Raw genomic sequence first — 18437 nt, 5'->3', positions numbered from 1 at the left:
CTCCCAGGTGGAACAGCAGAACACTCCTGAAATCTGTTTATTTTGCTGATATTGAATTGCATAACTGGTCTTCAATTGACTCAAAACGGAGACACATTCTATCTGACAAAGACTGTAAGATTACTCATCCAGTATTACTCTTATACATAGTGAAATGTAATAATGAGGCTTCATGAAACACTGTCCACTAGATGCCGCTCTCTGCTCTAAATTGCTTGGATTTGAACAACCATTTCAATGGAACCTCACATCATTTTTAAACCAAGAGCGCCCCCTACTGAGCTCTGAAAAGGAGGCCACTGTTTCATGAAGCCTCATCAGCACATCCCTGGTAAAATGCTGTCTCCTCTCAAGCCCAACAAATGTTGGTCCTGCTCAAATGCAGTGATGAAGAGTATTGATCAGACTGAGAGTGATCCATCTACACGCCTCTAGACTGAATGAGATCCAAGCGGCCCTCAGCGGCCTGGACACAAAACATGCCACGGCTTGATTCATACATGCGCTGAGAGATTAAACATCATTTCATTATATTGTCAATTGGTTCTGGGCTGGGAGGAGAAGGAGGAGGCAAGTGATAAAGATGAATGGACGGAGAGACAAAGCCGAATCTCCTCATCTGTCAGCAGAGGAGGAGTAATCCCCTTATTTACTCGCAGTTAAAACTCACTGGGATTCCAACAAAGCGGCCGGAGATTCTTGGGCACATCCGCCGCCGGTAAGTGAGTTAGTGCTGGTGAGTGATACATCCCCATATGTCTCTGCCCTTAAATGAGTTAGGATGTGTCTAGCGGCCGTGTCGGACGGACACCCAGGTGATGGATGAGGCCCTGAGGAGATGGCTTGTAAAAAAAAGAGGCTGGTTCTGGCACTCAAGGGTGAGATCACTTCCTCAATAAAAACATAACAGTGTTGGGAATGATCATGGTCAGGTATGAATGTTGATGAGGCTATTAGACTGAGGTGGGGGGGGCTGATAAATCAAACCTGTCTGTAGCTAATGTGGGACGGAGCTGTGAGCCCAGCGCCTGCTGGTCCTCCTCTCCTGACCGGCCAGTGGAGCGGCTCACCAGGGGCCTGGGCCGGAACACTGGCTGCAGCGGCTCAACTTCTCTCTTGTCTTTCTCTTTGTCTTTGTCTTCATCTTTGTCTTTATCTCTGTCTTTGTCTTTGTCTTTGTCTTTGTCTTTGTCTTTATCTTTATCTTTATCTTTGTCTTTGTCTTTGTCTTTATCGTTATCTTTATCTTTGTCTCAATCTTTATCTTTATCTTTATCTTTAGCTTCATCTTCATCTTTATCTTTATCTTTATCTTTATCTTTATCTTTATCTTCGTCTTCATCTTTATCTTTATCTTTATCTTTAACGTCATCTTCATTTTTATCTTTATCTTTATCTTCATCTTTATCTTCATCTTCGTCTTCGTCTTCGTCTTCATCTTTATTTTTATCTTTATCTTTAGCTTCAACTTCATCTTCATCTTTATCTTTATCTTTATCTTTATCTTTATCTTTATCTTTATCTTTGTCTTCGTCTTCGTCTTCATCTTTATTTTTATCTTTATCTTTAGCTTCATCTTCATCTTCATCTTTATCTTTATCTTTATCTTCATCTTCATCTTCATCTTCATCTTCATCTTTATCTTTAGCTTCACCTTCATCTTTATCTTTATCTTCATGTTCATCTTCATCTTCATCTTCATCTTTATCTTTATCTTTAGCTTCATCTTCACCTTTATCTTTATCTTTATCTTCATCTTCATCTTCATCTTCATCTTTATCTTTATCTTTATCTTCATCTTCATCTTTATCTTTATCACCTTCATCATCATCAACATAACCTTCATCATCATCATCTTCATCTTCATCTTCATCATCATCAACATCCTTATTAGATCTTCATCATCATCATCATCATCATCATCAACATCCTTATTAGATCTTCATCATCATCGTCATCGTCATCATCACCAGCACAGAACTCGCCAGTCTTTCTTTCACGCCCACTTGCACCTTCACCATCATCCAGCAGGATCATCAGGAAAGTGACCTCACTGAGACAAAGATGCTTCAAGCTCCAACACAATGAACAGGTCATCCTGTGAAATCTGCATTTTGCTGGACAAAAATCCGACCTCATTTATCTTTTTCTTTTTTCACCCTCTGCGACGGACAAGACCAACTCCAGGCAGACTGCACCTCAGAATGACGGGGGCTGCCACTGTTACTGTCTAGTGAAGTCCTCCACTGTACGTTACATTACAAATAAATACTTCTTCTGCTTCTCTCTGTATCACCTAAATTGACCCTATTTACCACCAAATACTGTCAATAAATGCGCATATGCAATGGGAGTTGGTCATAAATCATTGTTTCTTCATAGAGTAAAAATTGATACATTTATTAAAACAAAAAAAAGAAAAATAAAACACAGTATCCAGGAGGACTTTGACGTAGGTTTTTGTAGCGTGACCAATAAGGCAGCCGTGCTTGTCTCAATAAATACGAGATCCTTGGTCACGATGACTCGATGATTCCAGAACATGTGGAGCCCTCTTTCATCCCGCCACATATGAGCTGGACCACCAGATCACGGCCGGTCCAGGACCTTTGAAAGTTGCCCATGGTCCTGCTGGGAAGCACCCTGACAACAATGGCATGAATCCAGCCCTTCATGTCTCCACGGTGGATGTCAGTCAATCCTCTGTCACTTGAGGACAAACGGGAGGGGAATTGACATTTGCATGAAGATATGAAGATGTATGCGCGTGCGTGTGCGGCTAATGTATCAGCAGGGAGTGACAAACACGGCACCTGAACATGGTGGAGACATTTATGGCCGCTGTTGTTGACAGATGATGCGGGACTGTGGCGCAACAATAGAGGTCAGCTGCTGCTCTCTGGCGCCACTCTGTGGTCAGACGTGTTGCATGAAGCGCATTGACTTTTACTTATTTATCTATTTTAAACAATGCTTTACATCACATACTTTTATTTATTATAAAATATATTAATAGGAAGGCTTTTAGTGTTTGCGATCATTCGACATTTTTCACTTACAGAAATGCATAAATTGAGTCAGAAACTTGAATTTATAACTCGAAATTCGAAATTAAGTTCAAGATAAAAATATTCAATACATTACTGTTAATTGTATTATTGTGGTGTGTTTTTCTTAAAGGAAAAAAAAACAATATTTAAATGATTATTATTCATGTCATTCATAGTCAAGGTTTTAATTTTATGTTTGTTTTTTCTTTTGAAATAAACTGGAATATATATATATATATATATATATATATATATATATATATATATATATATATATATATATATATATATATATATATATGTCATTTATAAATAAAAAAGTAATTAAAAAATGCAACACCTTAGAAAAAATAAAACTGATAAGCAACACAATTATATATTAAAATAATAAAAAAATATCTTAAAAATATAATATAAAAAATATAAGATATTTAGAAGAACAAACCTGAATATAATATAAATGCATAATACTAATAATAATTTAATTTAATGAACAAAACTTTACAGTTTATAAAGTATAACTACACTCACAGTGTGTGTGTGTGCGTGTGTGTGTGTCAGGAGTCATCAGGTTTGGACTCGGGAGAGAGTCCGCCGCTCGTCGTCTCTGGTGTCATGACGCTTCGACATATCAGCGCAGATATCACACACACACTATCAGCTGACACACACTTGGACGAGAGGATGCGCACACACACACACACGCGGGAGGATCAGATGGTGATATTGCCAATACCTGTCCAGGTAACGTGACACCTGGTCGTTGCCATGGAGCCGCGGAGGAAGAGCAAAGGCTGATGGGAGAACTGGAAGGTCAGAGACAACAGTGCAGGAGCTTCAAACTCCTGAACCTTATGTCATGAGGTCCAGACCCGGGATCGTTTGGAACCTTTAATGGAGCACAGCGGTGACGCTCATCCACTCTGGAGCAGTCCGGGTTCAGGTGTCAGACAGTGAGGGGTTGACAGACACCCCACCTCAGGCCAAGCCACGGACCCCAGCACCGGTGAGTCAGTCGTCTCTGACACCAGCTACCTGGCGGAATACCAGCTGCTACTGAAGTTTACAGGAGACTGGGACATGTAACGTGGACAGAGGTCATTGGTCGGGTCATGTGAGCAACACTAGCTCTAGTTACAGACTAGGAAGATCCACAGTGACACCATCACTTTCTCCGTCACTTGTATCTTCAGAACCTGATAAAGATCCATCCAAATCAATAGTATGTGGGAGGGCGGAGGTTGGGGAGGATCTTCCTTAATCTTCATCCACATCATCATGGCTGTCATGTGAGCATCACGGAGAAGTGTCATGTGTTGGCTGCTGTGCCCAGAGCCTCCGAGCCTCACTGCTCCAGCAGCAGGTGCAGGGGAGCGAGCAGAAGGAAGCCAGGGGGAGCAGGTGGTGGTGGGAGAGCTGTGGTTCATCGCACTGATGGCTGGAATCGCCCTGCTACTCCTGGCCATTGTGCTGGGCGTCGTGCTCCACAGAGTGAGACTCATGAAGCCCAAAGCCCAGCTGCCTCCAGGTTCTGTTCTCACTGCCGCTCTCTGGGAATCCAGGTCCTGAACAAACCCACTTTCACCAGAGAGAGACCCCCACCCGTGGGCCTGCCGCTGCAGAAGAGGAGCCCCATGGCAGTTTACCCGCAGAGCAGCTCCATGTTGGTGAGATCAGAAGCGTCGCCATGTTTTGTGACCTAGAAATGATATCAGTGAATATTTCCCAGTTCGACACTATTCCGGAGACGGCGGGCGTCTCCAACTGTGTGACCCTGAAAGGCTTCACTCTGAAGATGGAGGTTCGGCAGCACATTCATCAGTGCTTCCCAATTCAGCCCGGCCTTGAGAGTAACGGTGTATTTGTGACTCCACCAGGAAGTGATAGAAACCAAATGTGAGCTGGTGGAGGAGAGTCCACAGGGCGAGCTGGGGATCCTCAGTGTCAACTCTCTGAGGCGCAGCGTCAGCCAGCTGATGGATGGGAAGTCGCTGACTGGAGAAGATGAAGCCTGGGATCCCAATATATCAGGGCATGACAGCGGAATGGTGACAGAGAACCTGAAAAAACCCAACAAACCTGTGCTTGGTAACAACTGCGGTGACGTCAACTTTCTCTACTTCTGCTTCACAGTTTATGGAGGATGAAGAGTTCGTGGACACAGTCAAAGGCTTCAGCACGGTCAGGAAGGAGCACACCATGTTTACGGACACCAACCTGTGACCCCACACTTAAGGGGTTAATTCCTGCAGCATTGTGTCAAAGGGCAACCAGAAGAAAACTGAGACTGAACTGTCACAGAAGACGCTCTTTTGGTTCTCATAAACCAACGAGTTAGAGAATATTTTTCCAACAAAAGCGGGTTTCATCCGACACTTTTTATGTATTTTAGATCAGTATTTGGAACATAAGAGCTGCGGACATTAAACTATACTGAGAGCTAACACTGAAAAATACGGCGGCTTCGAAACAAGTGACGTAAGCAGGAAGGCGCCGGAAGCTACTTCCATTTGGGACAAGAAAGTTCTTGACTCGACAAACAGTTGACTTATCAATTTGATCAGATTTGTGTTGCATCACTCCTATTTTGGTTGTTCGCATTATTGTAATGCCTGAGCAACACGATTTAAGCTCATCGTTTCATTGTTTTGTCTTTTTTCTTTCTTTAAAATTGGTTTTAGTGATCACAAGGCCTTCATGACACAAATGTACATAGTTTAATTAAGAAAGAAACGAGCGTTTTTCAGCATTTATTTTCTTCGAACTTATTTCTAAACTTAAGTTTCATTTTGAAATTGCTTAAAATGCTTCTCTGTCAAATGTGTGTATGTTTTTTTATGCGATTTAAAGGATTCAATTAAACATGTTCGTACTTACCGCGTCCGTGCGGCACTTTGTGATGATTCCAATAATCACATTCTGTTATGCAAAGGAAATAAAAACAAAAGTACCGCGTTTATTCTTCTTAAAAAAAAAAAAAACCCCAAATGTGTCCGTGCAAATGAAGACACATTTTTTACTGCGGTTTAGAAAATTGTTTGAGCGAATGGCTCCACCTAGTGGTCAAACAAAGGCTGTGAAACCACCAGACCAACTCCATGATGGGACATATTTGATAAATGTAAAACAGTTTTTAGTATTTAGTTGGAAAAAAATCAACACACACGAATCATTGAAGTAATCACATTAATTTATTTGAAATGAGTAGCAATTTGGGCACAAAAAAACACTTGTACCATTACAGTCAATAACATGGTTACAAAAAAAGAAACATTTACATAATAAATTAATATACTGCAGTACCACATGAGACAGTAAACAGACACCCAGACTAGGGTTTGCCTTATTGCATTCAAAATAAGTTTAATGTACAAAACTTCCCGGGTGTTTGTCCGTCACGTTTTTGTTCCTATAGAAATATAAATCTCTTGTCGCGTCAGATTCACATCTTTTGTTTTAAAAATATCAGCTGAAAATTCCTTTGTCGATGGAAAAATAGTTTAAAAATGCTTATTCAATTTCCCCGTGCACTTGAGGGTAGTAGTGTGTAAACAATTGAATGATCAGTGCAGGCAGAACGTGCTTTAAAAAGTGTTTTGGTTTTGACCTTTACCAACCTTCACACATAGAGGAGCGTTGAAAAATAAGCTTCTCAAAACAGCGATCCTGAGAGCGACAGAAATCTATTCTGCCTTCCGATTTAGAAAGATCCAAAGGTCACCTGACCTGCTTGTTTAAAGGGTTTTCACTTTGACGGACTATGAACAAACAAGCAACGATGAGGAGCAGCGACTCGGCAGGTCGACTCGCCTGATCTAGAACCCTAAAGTACATCCAACACTACCAGAGACTAAAGTGCTACGACTGGTTACCAAATCTCACGAGGACATCGAGGGGTCGACCTGCAGCTTACTGTCAAATAGAAACATGAATATCGATATAGAAGGTGAATTCTGAGGATGAGGTCACTGGCGCAGGCTCAGAGGGCGGAGTTTGAGACCAATAAAGATGCAACTGTGTAACTTTAAAATCATTAATTATTTTTTTTTATTTCACTTCAGGACAAAACTAAAAGATCACATGATGATCATATTCAGGAAAAAAAAGATGATTTATATTTCAATGGAAATCAAGTTAAAAATAATCTTAAATGTTTAATTAATTAAGAAAAATGTGACAGAATGAGTGAAATAAATAGGGAAATTACGAGTAAAAACATGAATTATTTTATGGACGTTTATGCTACAAATGTAAAATAAGGACCTAACAAAATAAATATTTTATTTTATAAGAAATTGCTAATAAAATACAAAACGGAGAAAAAAAACAAAAAAGAACAGACGATAATAATAAGTCATAACAGTCATGGCTTCATATTGAATATGAATGAGGGATTAATAAAAACTAAATAAAATTAAATAAAACAAAAAAGGCGAGGGAAAAATAGACTATAACATGTAAAGGAGAAAAAATACTTATAATACAATAAGATGACTTAATTAAACTACTATATCAAGAAAAAGACAATAAAATCCCTTTAAACAAAACAAACATCATGCAGCTAAAAGAAGGATAAAATGTCTTGGGAAAGAAAGAAATATTTCCATGTAGAAATCATCGTGTAAATGCATGTATTCAATGTTGAAAAAATATCTAAAATATATGTTGAAAAATAGTTCAGGTTCGATTACAGCAAAGGTTTTTAAAAGACTTAGCTTTGATGTAGACAACTGAATTTGTTTTCAAAGTTACCAGTTGCATCTTTAAAGTCACTCAAAACACCTTTTCAATCATAAAAATATTCTCTTCATGTTTGATCATGCAGCTTTTGCTTTCTCAAGTCCCTTTCTTACGTAGTAAAACTGTGCAATTCCACTTCATTGTATAGAAAATATCTCATCTGAACATTCGGCGAGCAGTGCGCTAGTCTAACAGCTACATGCGAAGACAGGAAGTGAGGACCACAGGAAGTGCTCCGTTCCTCCAGAAAGTGACGGTACACACTCGTCCAAACGCTAATATTCCCAAACTCAATCCTTCACTCCCTCCAGGAGCTGATCAGGAGATCTGGGATTAATACTGGATCAAAGCATCTACGTTCTCATGCAGTCAGCTACTGTACAGTTAAAAGAACTTTACAAATACAAGAGTAGAAAAAAAAAGCCACAAGGGTTGAAAAATCTGTTAAAAACATGGAGGGTAGTTTGGGTCGTCCTGGTTGCCAGAACCTTCCTCTGCTGGCGCTGACTTGGCTTCACGTGGGACAAAGAACTGTGGAGGCAAACGGCAGGTTGGTGTCGGCTGCTTGGAACCACGGAGAGGAAAGTTGGGGAGGAAGAAAAGTTCGGCCACCACAGGTCAGTTCAGAACCAGATCCAGATGACTAACCCCATAGAGCACCTCCACACCCTTTCATATTGGAAATAAAGGGTTCAAAAAAGTCCTCATGAAAGGGAGACGTCCGTTAAGAAACCAGCTGCAGGAAGAGATACGGGGAGTTTCTGGAACAGAATTAGCTCACAGGACTGAGAGAGGACCTGCCACTGCCAGGCTTTAAGATGAAACACATTTTCTATATATTTATTGAAAATAAATTCTGCTTTCTGGATACATTCTTCATCCTCATCTCAATGTCAACATCCAAAAGACCAATGAACATCTATCCTCACAATCGCCACAACGATTTATCATCTTAAAGAAGCACATACACATTACAAATGCTACACTGCTCCTTTATTTTAAACTACACTAACTTTCAAGGCGCTGCTGGTTCAAATCCCGATAACCAGGGAAGAATAAAAATATATAAATAGATAAATAAAATAAAGAAATAAAGGGCCTTTTTTTTCTTTACTTTAATGTAACAAAAAAATGCGAAAAAATGTCTTAAAGTAAATCAATATAGTATTTAAAACCTTGTTGTAATAAATAAAACACATGGCTCTGGAAGGTTTTGTTAAAAAAATAAAATAAATAATCAATAAAAATACATTTTGGAACAAAGTAAATTGTGAATTACCAAACAATATTAGGATACTATTGACTAAGACTATAGAAATAAGGGATCATTAGGTAAGTCACACTAAATATATAAACAAATTTTAAATAAAACTGTCATTGTTAGTCAACTTCATTAGCATTATTATCAAAATAAATGATGAGCAACTAACAGTCGAGGCCCCTTGGGCAAGGCACTACAGGCGACGCTACTTCACCAAGGAAAAGATTCTGATCTTTGGAGCTAAAATCATTCTGAGGGTGGATGTTCTGTAGGTTCCGGACCTGGTTCTGGGCCGACTCAAAGCACATGTTGAGGATGAGTGGGGGAGAGACCGAGTGAGTGAGTGAGGAGCGCTAGTCGACGGAGAGAGAATGAGGCAGAGGCTAGAAAAGCAGCAGGAGAAAGTGTGTTTTGAGTGTCAGGGCCTCAACAAACCTGGGCTTCCATTGCTCTCATACCAGAGCTAGCACAGATGCAGCGCAGATGAGAGACAAGGGAGGACAGGTCAACGTGCAAGAACACATTCCTCGCTTTTATTTCAAGCACTTTTGAGACAATTCAAGCCTCCCAATGGCAGGAAAAAAAAACATCTCCTCTGCAACAGAGCGACCAGGTCTGCCGCAGCTATCGACCTTAAGGTGACTAACTGAAGCAGCTACATTGCCATGAGACTCAGAGACTTACCTTTGAGAATGTAGTCAGTGAGCAGGGCTGGGACCTTCTCGCTGTCGTCCCGCATGGCGTGAAGGACTGCACAGGCACACATTTGTGCTGTGTTAGCAGGTTTTATCACAATATTTTCCCAACAGAAACTGGTATTCTACAACGTACAGTTTGTCTAACACAATGACAGAGCTGTAGCAACAAATAAAAAAACCCCAAAATTAAGGCATATGTATGGTATATTATTTATCAATGATATTATGAACATTGCCATTTACATTATTGTATTCCAGTTCCTCTGCTGAATTGTTTATCAAGTTTTGTGCGAGTGACTATATCACTTTCCATCATTAAAAATGACTAGAAGAAGACATTTATTTCATTGTAGGTTCAATATTATTGTCCTTTCGGGTCAATTGTATTTCACTGTAAAGTTCAGTGACCGTGATGCAACACTTTTCTATCCAAACACTTTCTCGTGAAATCCAGACTGTTGCAACCAACAAACCATGTAAATGAAGGTAAACTGACTCACTCTTTGTGAGGATCTGGAGGTCTTCTACAGAGGGGGAGCCCATTTTCTTCTCATATGGGATGACTGTGGTGAGGTACTGAGAATGATAAGTACAAGAAAGTAAGAAACACTTGCATGATAACCACTTCCCACGTGCAGTCGCATGCAAGAATGGATGGAAACAAAACCCTGGTCAAAGGAAAACCAAAAACAAAGGCTCTAGACTCTGAGGTCAGAGCCACGGTGGAGCACGGATGCATGCCGATGGGTGAAAGTAAAAAAACAAAAACAAACTGCAGTTGAATGGAGAAAAGGAGAAACTAATCTGCAAAGAAAGAAAAGGTGAGCAGAGAAAACAACGGGGCACCTGTTTGTCCCCTCCTGTGTTGCCAAAAGTTTGACGGAGGCCATTTTGAATGACATTGGAGAGATTCTCCAGAGTGAGGAGCTAGTGAAAGGCAGGCAGAGAGAGAGGGACGAGAGATCAGGAGGAAGAGAAGGAAGCAGCTTCCGTCGCTTTAAGGTCAATCTTCATGCACATGTGCCCACATTAGAGCAAACGTGAGACCCCACATCATCCTCATCATCATCACCACCACCACCACGGTCAGAGAAGATGACTCACCGTTCCTGGTATGTGTGTGCTGGTCGTCCTCTGGCCGTTGGCTCCCGTGGTCACAGTGCTTCGGATTTTCTTCTTCTTTCGCAGCAGCTCGCGGTGCTCCTTCTGTCGGTTCTGCACGTCGATGAGCAGCGAGATGAAGCTGTTCTTCACCTGCAGCCAAATCAAACTTCAATATCCGCGCTTCAAAATGTGCACGGAGCACAAGAGCAGTGGGTTACGCTGAAAACCCAGATAAGTGTGTTGTCATCACTGTTATTGATAACAATGTGTTTTCTTTTGAGCTTCACTTTGTTCTTAAGACTTTTGGTTTTATCCCCACCTCTTTTTTCAGATTACATACATCTCAAATCAAGATTCGTAACATAGTTTTCTGAGTTTGGGCAAGTAAGATTGATGTTTAGAGCATCACTATTCAGTTGCCTCGAAGAACATGGCCCTGTGAGTGTTGACTAAACAAGTCGGAAGAGACAAATGTGGCATCACCTCCTTCTCATAGTCCAGCTCATCTCTCAGGGCCAGCGCCTGAATCAGCTCCTCGCTGTAGCTGCGAATGGCTGTCTCCACCTCCTCCAGAGTCTCACTCAACTCTGACACAGACAGCTGACGTAACCCTGGAGGTTCGGAGAAGAACCTGAAATTAGCTGACAGAAAATACCTTTTTCTTGACATTGATTCAATACTACACATTAAACATTTGTTTTTCTTCCTCCGCCTGGATGAAAACACAAATGAGTGATTAGAGTCGTGTTGTGTTGTTTGTTTGTTTGGACTCTAGCCTCCCAGACTTGGATAGTTATTCACAATGTGGTTAAGGGCAGGTTCCGGGGGGTAGCTGTCAATCAAAGCGCTGCCTCAAAGTTTCTGACTGCTAATAAAGAAGCTTTTGTCCGAGCTGCACTGGAGGCAGCGCAGGGAGAAACGATGTGTGTGTGCTCTCGAACGTCACTTTAAATAAATCTCTTTCTCTTATTATAGCCAGAGTTTGTCAGCCATTACCGCAGCGGGACGCTGAGATGGGAAACGAATCGGGCGAAATGCGATATTAAGGCTCATGAGGCAGCAGTGGAGGAGCAGTCTTCAATAGAGGGGCGATAAATATAACCTTTATCATGTCAGTCATTCAAAGAGTAAGAACTGTATCCTACAAAACGTGTGAGTAAATGTGACCAGTGCGTCAAGGAGGTCATAAGGATGGTTGCAAAGGGGCGGAAAATTTAATCAGAAGTTGAGCTTGGGAATTTTGGAAAAGTCCCATTTAGGGAATTTTCCATGGGGATTACTGGAATTGAGGAGAACTAACTGGGAATATATCAAGCATAAATATAAACAGTCCAGTTGGGCCCCAGTTTGGCCAACTGTGCTGGAGCAGGTAGATCCCAGTAGGGCTGCAGTGAAACATTGTCTCTTTGTTACGTAACAGACGACTCAGCAAGAGTGTTAGATGCTGTCCGTTTGCATTTGCATTCGCGTTACATAAGATGGTCTGCATGTGAATGCATGTGCAGCCCTGTCATGACCTGGGCATGTGCAACCTCTCGCACTTGATTAAACGGGTTAGGCACACACCAGTGGATGCACACAACTCCACAAATATTGAATCCAGAAGTCAGCAGCTTCCGTCGCCCACAGAGCTACTCACGGTCCTCATAGCTGGTGTTGGAGCCGGAGCGTTTGAGGCCAGTCATGTCCTGGGAGAGCATGGACAGGTCCGACTGGGAGGGGCTCTCATCGTCCTCAGGGTCCGGGGACTGCTGCATCATCTCCTCGATCTCCTCTATCACCTATAAATAAAACACACACAACCTGATCCAAATCTGGGGCTGACGAAAACTAATCCAGGCTTAAATGCAAATCCTCTTTTTTTGTGTGTTTCAAGTTCAAGCTCACATTAACTCTTTTTCTATTCGGTAATACGGACAACAAAAGATGATTTCAATCAATTTGTTTTGCCACTCACTCTTTATCTTCAGTTTTGCCCTCACCACCTCAAATTCAACCTCTTCCCATTACTCTACCTCTCTTCAAATCACCTTTCATCAGGTTGACCCGGGTTTTATTGTCCACTATTTATATAATAAAATACTCACCACCTCAATGTCTCCTTAAGCGGCCATTTCCAATTTTCTCCTCCTCTTCTTCCTCTTTACTTCAGTCATCATTCTTTCCTCCCCCATTCTCCACAATTCTTCCTTCCTTCTTTCTTTCTGTTTCTTTCGGATTCCTGCCTTTTCCCGTTCGCATTCTTCATTTCTGCAACTCCTGCAGATCCTTTATCCAATCTTTGAATTGGTCTTAATATCAACGTCTTTTTCTTGACACCTCTCTTTCTCAACATCTTCCTTTCTGCCTTCTTTCTTCCTCCTCGAAACAGCAACCATCTCACTACTTCATCTCTCCCTCCTTGATTTTCACTTCTGCTTCCTCTTTTTCATCTTCCACCAGTGTTTTTAGACTTAACATTAAAGGGCAAACATCTACGAGAAACTTAAAACCAGACTGTAAAAGAACAAGTGTGTATGTGTTTACATGTTACCTGCTCAGCAGTGAAGAGTGGCTCATCACTTATGCTGGATACGATGATGGAGTGCATGTCCATCTGCTCCCTCAGCTCCTCATCGTCAGACAGATCCAGAGACTGGTTATCCAGCTTCTGTGCCGGGAAGATTTGAAGTCAAAGTTTAAAAGAGGAGAACTCTTAATTCACAGAAATAGGAGTTTCACTGCCGTACCTCGTGGCTGACCAGGTTGAGGGTGGGCAGATGGAGGGAGCGGATATGTGATGTCTTCCAGTCGACAGGCATCACATTACCGAAGTTGTCAGTCAAAGCATTCCACACTCTGGAAGGAAACACACAGACATGTAGTACAGGTGTGCTTCAGCAGCTCAGTCATTGAGCAAGACAGTTACAGTGTTTCAGTTTGTAAAACATACTCCTAACTTCTGCCTCACTTTCAAGTTTGCTCAAGTGTCACATACATAACTACCACAGGCTAGTGTTGGATAACAGACACTTCATAGATATTCCTGAATTCACTGTTGTCTGTGTGCAAATAACAATACATTGAAAATGTCAGATTTGTACAGTTGCAAATTCACATTTGTAAAATGATGAAGTATCTTTCAGAATACTTTAATAACCAAGAAGTTATACATTTGATTCAAGTTGGAAAAAGATCCAACTTTTTGTTTTCTTGTAGTCATAACAGAAGAACACAGGAGCAAAATCCATATTTGATACAAATGTTTCACGGTTCTTGTTCAACCAATGACGGTAGATTAGGCTCCCATAAATTTCTATTTTTTAAATGTATTTTTAGACATAATTCACAGAGCTAGTGAGACATTTCTCATTCATCCACAATAGAATAGACATGTATTAGTCCTGGTGTAGGGAAATGCAACATATAGAATACAATGCATTTCATTTAATTGTGGGGTATTTTGTTTTTGAATGCGCCAAAAACATTTTACACATACTTAGAAACAATTAGCACAGAAAACGTTTAATTCCTGGCGTTTCGAAGATCATTAAATGAGCTGCAATCCAACCAAGAACCAAGCAATATATCGACTTTAAATCCTGCAGTGAAATCACTTTTCAAACTCCAACACCAATGAATGCCCCTCCAGCAAGGATGTGAAATATTAATATGCATGTGAGCGTGTTGCTTTCCCGTCCTGGCTTCGAGTACGATCGTGTGAGGTTGGATGCTGTGAACCCATGTGTTCAAGCGGCTCTGCTTCGTCCTGTCCTCCCATACACACACGTGTTTACATAAGCTCTGTGTTTCTGCCTCAAGTGCTCATGCACAGCTTGGGGACTGGGGGTGTTGGGGGCTGTTGTTGTAAATAGGACAAATACTGGCAGGAACTAATTCAGGGCCTCAAGGCAGTGACACTATAGCGTCTGCACTCTCTCACGAAAAAGCAGTAAAACGATGTCGAAAGAATAATTCAAATTGGGTTTTTAGGGAAGAATAACAAGAGAGAATCTGTTACACTTGAATACATTCATGCAGATGATGCTGTTTTTTCGTCCTGCTTGTGTTTAATTTTGCGCACACAGATCACAGAGGCACAATTCTCCCTTGTCATCTCGGCTTTGCGTCTCAGCCTCGGTTTAGTTTGGGAACTTGTTAAGCGGCTAGGCACGTCCTGCACAAGTGCAGCCATCCAGAAAAGACTCTGCGTCGGCCTGCCACTGTTCTTAGGGCTTCAGTGGGCCGTCCAATTATTCCTCGCCCCGTTTCTGCTGTGTCTTCAGATGCAGCACCACTTTGCCCAGCATCATTACATGCGATTTAAATAAAAGAACATGCATATGACCCACATTTGCATGTGCTTTGACTGTAGACTTCCATTTTTGGGTACGTACAGAGGCTGAAGTAGATTATATTTCACATCATCACTGTGGTTTCTTACAGACAGAAAAGGAGAAGGCAGTGTCATTCAGCAACAAAGTTACAGTCAGATGTGCGTGGGACTGTGACTGCTGGGAAGTAATAACACCTTGTCATACAAATTCATGCTAGATGTCAGAGAACCTGACAAGGAGGCCGACAAGGGACTTCAATGTTCTGCTAATGGTACTCCGCACTGCTGTTGAGATTAGAATTTCCAACTAACAGTCTCTTGCTGATAATATAGACAAATCCAAGTGAGGCACCAGGACTACACTGCTAGAATTATGTTCAGACCGTAAGTTGATTAATATGGAAAGAAAATGGGTGTTTTTGAAAAAAAATGTGTGGTTTTGTGAGGCAATGTCATGTTTATACAGTCTGTTAATCGTGGCTTTACTTTCCGGCAGCATTTTTATTTACCATGTTTTACAATGTGGGTTACTTTGCTGTTTTGCTGGGTCTATTTTTTATTGTATTTTAAGAAGCAGAAATTGTTTATCAGCAAATCAATTAAACATGCTAAATCCTGTTTCAATAGTTAATGCCAGAATTATCAAATTCTAGTTGAATCTCTACACATGAGCCAGAACATCAGAGTTGAAGTGCTTCAGTAATGAGCAACCTCTTTGCTGCATAAAGAGCATGGAACATTTTTTGTGCTTCCATCCTCATATTTTTATTAAATATTCCGCTATTCTTTTACTTTGCTTCATCATAGATATCAAAGTTGTATTTAGGACATCACATTGTATTACGTGGTGCTCTGCAAAGATAATAAAAAGAAATAGTGCTTTGTAAAAAACGGGTTAAAAAAAATTATTCAATTGGAGAAGATAGCCACTGTCTTTAAATACACAAACAAGACCATATGGGATGGTCCAGAGTCCAAAGGTCACCCCAACTTCAGACCCAACAAAAAGTGAGTTCAGTTTATAGATGACTGTTTCACCAGCTGAGTCTGTATTTACTCCGGATAAAACTACTCAGACGAAGCTACACTGTCCTTCAGATATTTTCCTTTTGTAATGGATAATGTCATCATAATGATTATTACTATTAAATGCACAAAAAGGAATCTTTGATATTTAAAACATAACCTTCCTTCTTCCCTTTACATGGTCATGGGTGCAAGACCTTATCCTTGCAGCTTAGGTTGAGAGACAAGGGACACCCTGGAAAGTTCGCCATCGATGCATAAAGCCAGATTCATCCCTGCCTGCAGACTATTTAGTGTGAGGGTGAGTTTTATCATTTCAACTGAGTACAAAACAAATCCATATTTTGAATTCCTGGTGACAAGGAGCAGCAAAAACTGACTGACACACCTGTCAAGACGACAAGTATGTTGGAATGAGCGTGTACAAACATTATGTGGTATTTATTATAGTTGCACTTACACCCATCCCACTCCCTCAGGTAGACTCAGAAAGTTCTCCACTGGGAAGACTTATCTTGACGTACTGAAGGCAGTTGAGCATTAGAACAATGAGAAATATTGACTTAACATTTATTTAAAATTGTGAAGACTCGAAAGATGACAACTTTGTGAAAGAACCTGACTCAGCTGAAGAGCACACACCAGCCGGTCAGTCGGGTTTTGGTAACGTGGCAACCAAGCCATCCTTTTAAAACACACAAATGGACGGAATTATCTGATAAATGTCCCTTGAACAGACACGAGTAAACACTAGTTTGCAGCTGAGAATGGCAACCTAACGGTGATGCGTTCGGTTCAGTAAACAAACACTGAATTAGCGTCAAGAAGCTAACGCAGCTAACAGCTCCGAGACTTCTAAGTTAAAGAACGGTAATAAATGTTCACTTACTCGTCGTCTTTCAGATAATTATCTTCTGAGATTGGTTTGATCGGCGCAATGGTTTCCGTCGTGGTGTTGTAGTTTCGGAAACAAACTGTCAGCTTCTCGTCAAAGTCGTGGACAAGGTCCTCCATGGACTTGAAGCTGCAGATTTCCCCGGAGAAACTGTTGTCCAGGTCGGACAAGTCGTCCAGGCCCGACGAGCACTCGGCTACATTGGAGTTCAGCTGGTCCAGCTGCGCGGGCGACTCCGTGGAGGGTTTAAATTCGTTGAACTCCTGCCAGTCCTCGTCGAAATGGGCTAACGGAGCTGCCATGACTGGACTGTCGCTGGAGCTCGGGGGATAGCCACTTGCTCTCCGCCTGTCGCGCGCTGTTGTCGGCTGAGAAGCAGCGGAGCAGCCCGAGAGAAAGAGGCGAGAGTTGGGGCGGGGTAATGTGACGTCACAATGGAGCCCCTCCCCAAATTGACGGAGCAAAACAAGGCAACGTTTTTCGTTCCTACATGAATTATGTCACGCTTTCGTGTGAATATAAATGTTCACGAATATATATATATATATATATATATATATATATATATATATATATATATATATATATATATATATATATATATATATATATATTTATTTATTTATTTACTTTTTTAACGTGTAAACGTACTTATACCACAGAAACTCATCTCTATTTGCAGACGATGTTGTTCTGCTGGCCTCATTGGACCGGGACCTTCAGCATGCACTGGGGTGGTTTGCAGCCGAGTGTGAAGCGGCCGGGATGAGGATCAGCACCTCCGAGTCTGAGGCCATGGTTCTCGACCGGAATAAGGTGGTTTGCTCTCTCGGTGGAGAGTTCTTGCCCCAAGTGGTGGAGTTCAAGTATCTCAGGGTCTTGTTCTCGAGTGAGGGAAAAGGGGAGCGTGAGATTGATAGACGGGTTTGTGCAGCGGCAGCAGTGATGTGGTCGCTTTATCGGACCGTTGTGGTGAAGAGGGAGCTGAGTCACAAGACGAAGCTCTCGATTTACCGATCGATCTACGTTCCCACCCTCACCTATGGTCACGAGCTTTGAGTAATGACCGAAAGGATGAGATCATGGGTACAAGCGGCTGAGATGAGTTTCCTCCGCAGGGTGGCTCGGCGGGAGGAACTCGGGGTGGATCCCGATGCCCCCTGGACGCCTCCCTGGGGAGGTGTTCCGGGCATGTCCTACTGGGAGGAGACCCAAGGACCCAGGACTCGCTTGAGAGATGATGTCTCCGGTCTGGCCTGGGAACACCTCGGGATCCCCCGGGAAGAGCTGGAGGAGGTTTGTGCAGATCGGGAAGTTTGGGCTTCCTTGCTCCGAATGCTGCCTCCGC

At 41.7% G+C, this 18437-nt stretch overlaps 1 protein-coding gene across 3 annotated transcripts; it reads right to left on the bottom strand.

Annotated features, from left to right (window-relative positions):
• Positions 1–6235: 6235 nt before the first annotated feature.
• On the bottom strand, positions 6236–17481 carry fez2b (fasciculation and elongation protein zeta 2b). 3 transcript variants are annotated; one of them, XM_053887295.1, is made up of 11 exons: positions 17084–17481; positions 13583–13691; positions 13387–13503; positions 12493–12634; positions 11337–11464; positions 10854–11003; positions 10596–10676; positions 10250–10325; positions 9736–9801; positions 9487–9514; positions 6236–8321 (listed from the first exon to the last, which is right to left on the bottom strand). In XM_053887295.1, exons 1-10 carry the CDS (start codon positions 17389–17391, stop codon positions 9504–9506), a joined length of 1188 nt encoding a protein of 395 aa, XP_053743270.1. In that variant the 5' UTR covers positions 17392–17481; the 3' UTR covers positions 6236–8321; positions 9487–9503. The 3 variants fall into 3 exon arrangements, with proteins under 3 accessions (XP_053743270.1, XP_053743269.1, XP_053743272.1); XM_053887294.1 differs by lacking the exon at positions 9487–9514 and having other exon boundaries at positions 17084–17480; XM_053887297.1 differs by lacking the exons at positions 9487–9514; positions 10596–10676 and having other exon boundaries at positions 17084–17479.
• Between the last annotated feature and the right edge of the window lie 956 nt (positions 17482–18437).

The sequence above is a fragment of the Synchiropus splendidus genome, chromosome 15 (assembly GCF_027744825.2).
Source record: "Synchiropus splendidus isolate RoL2022-P1 chromosome 15, RoL_Sspl_1.0, whole genome shotgun sequence".
In the NCBI taxonomy this organism is placed as follows: Eukaryota; Metazoa; Chordata; class Actinopteri; order Syngnathiformes; family Callionymidae; genus Synchiropus; species Synchiropus splendidus.
The sequence above is the reverse complement of the archived record's forward strand: the minus strand, read 5'-3'. Positions and strand labels throughout refer to the sequence as shown.

Excerpts from the sequence above, each read along its gene's own strand:
- fez2b (XM_053887294.1), bottom strand. The coding sequence starts at position 17,391 with ATGGCAGCTCCGTTAGCCCATTTCGACGAGGACTGGCAGGAGTTCAAC. Across the intron at positions 13,504-13,582 it reads TCAACCTGGTCAGCCACGAG|AAGCTGGATAACCAGTCTCT; the intron begins GTACGGCAGTGA and ends TTCCCGGCACAG. Across the intron at positions 10,677-10,853 it reads GCACACACATACCAGGAACG|CTCCTCACTCTGGAGAATCT; the intron begins GTGAGTCATCTT and ends GCCTTTCACTAG.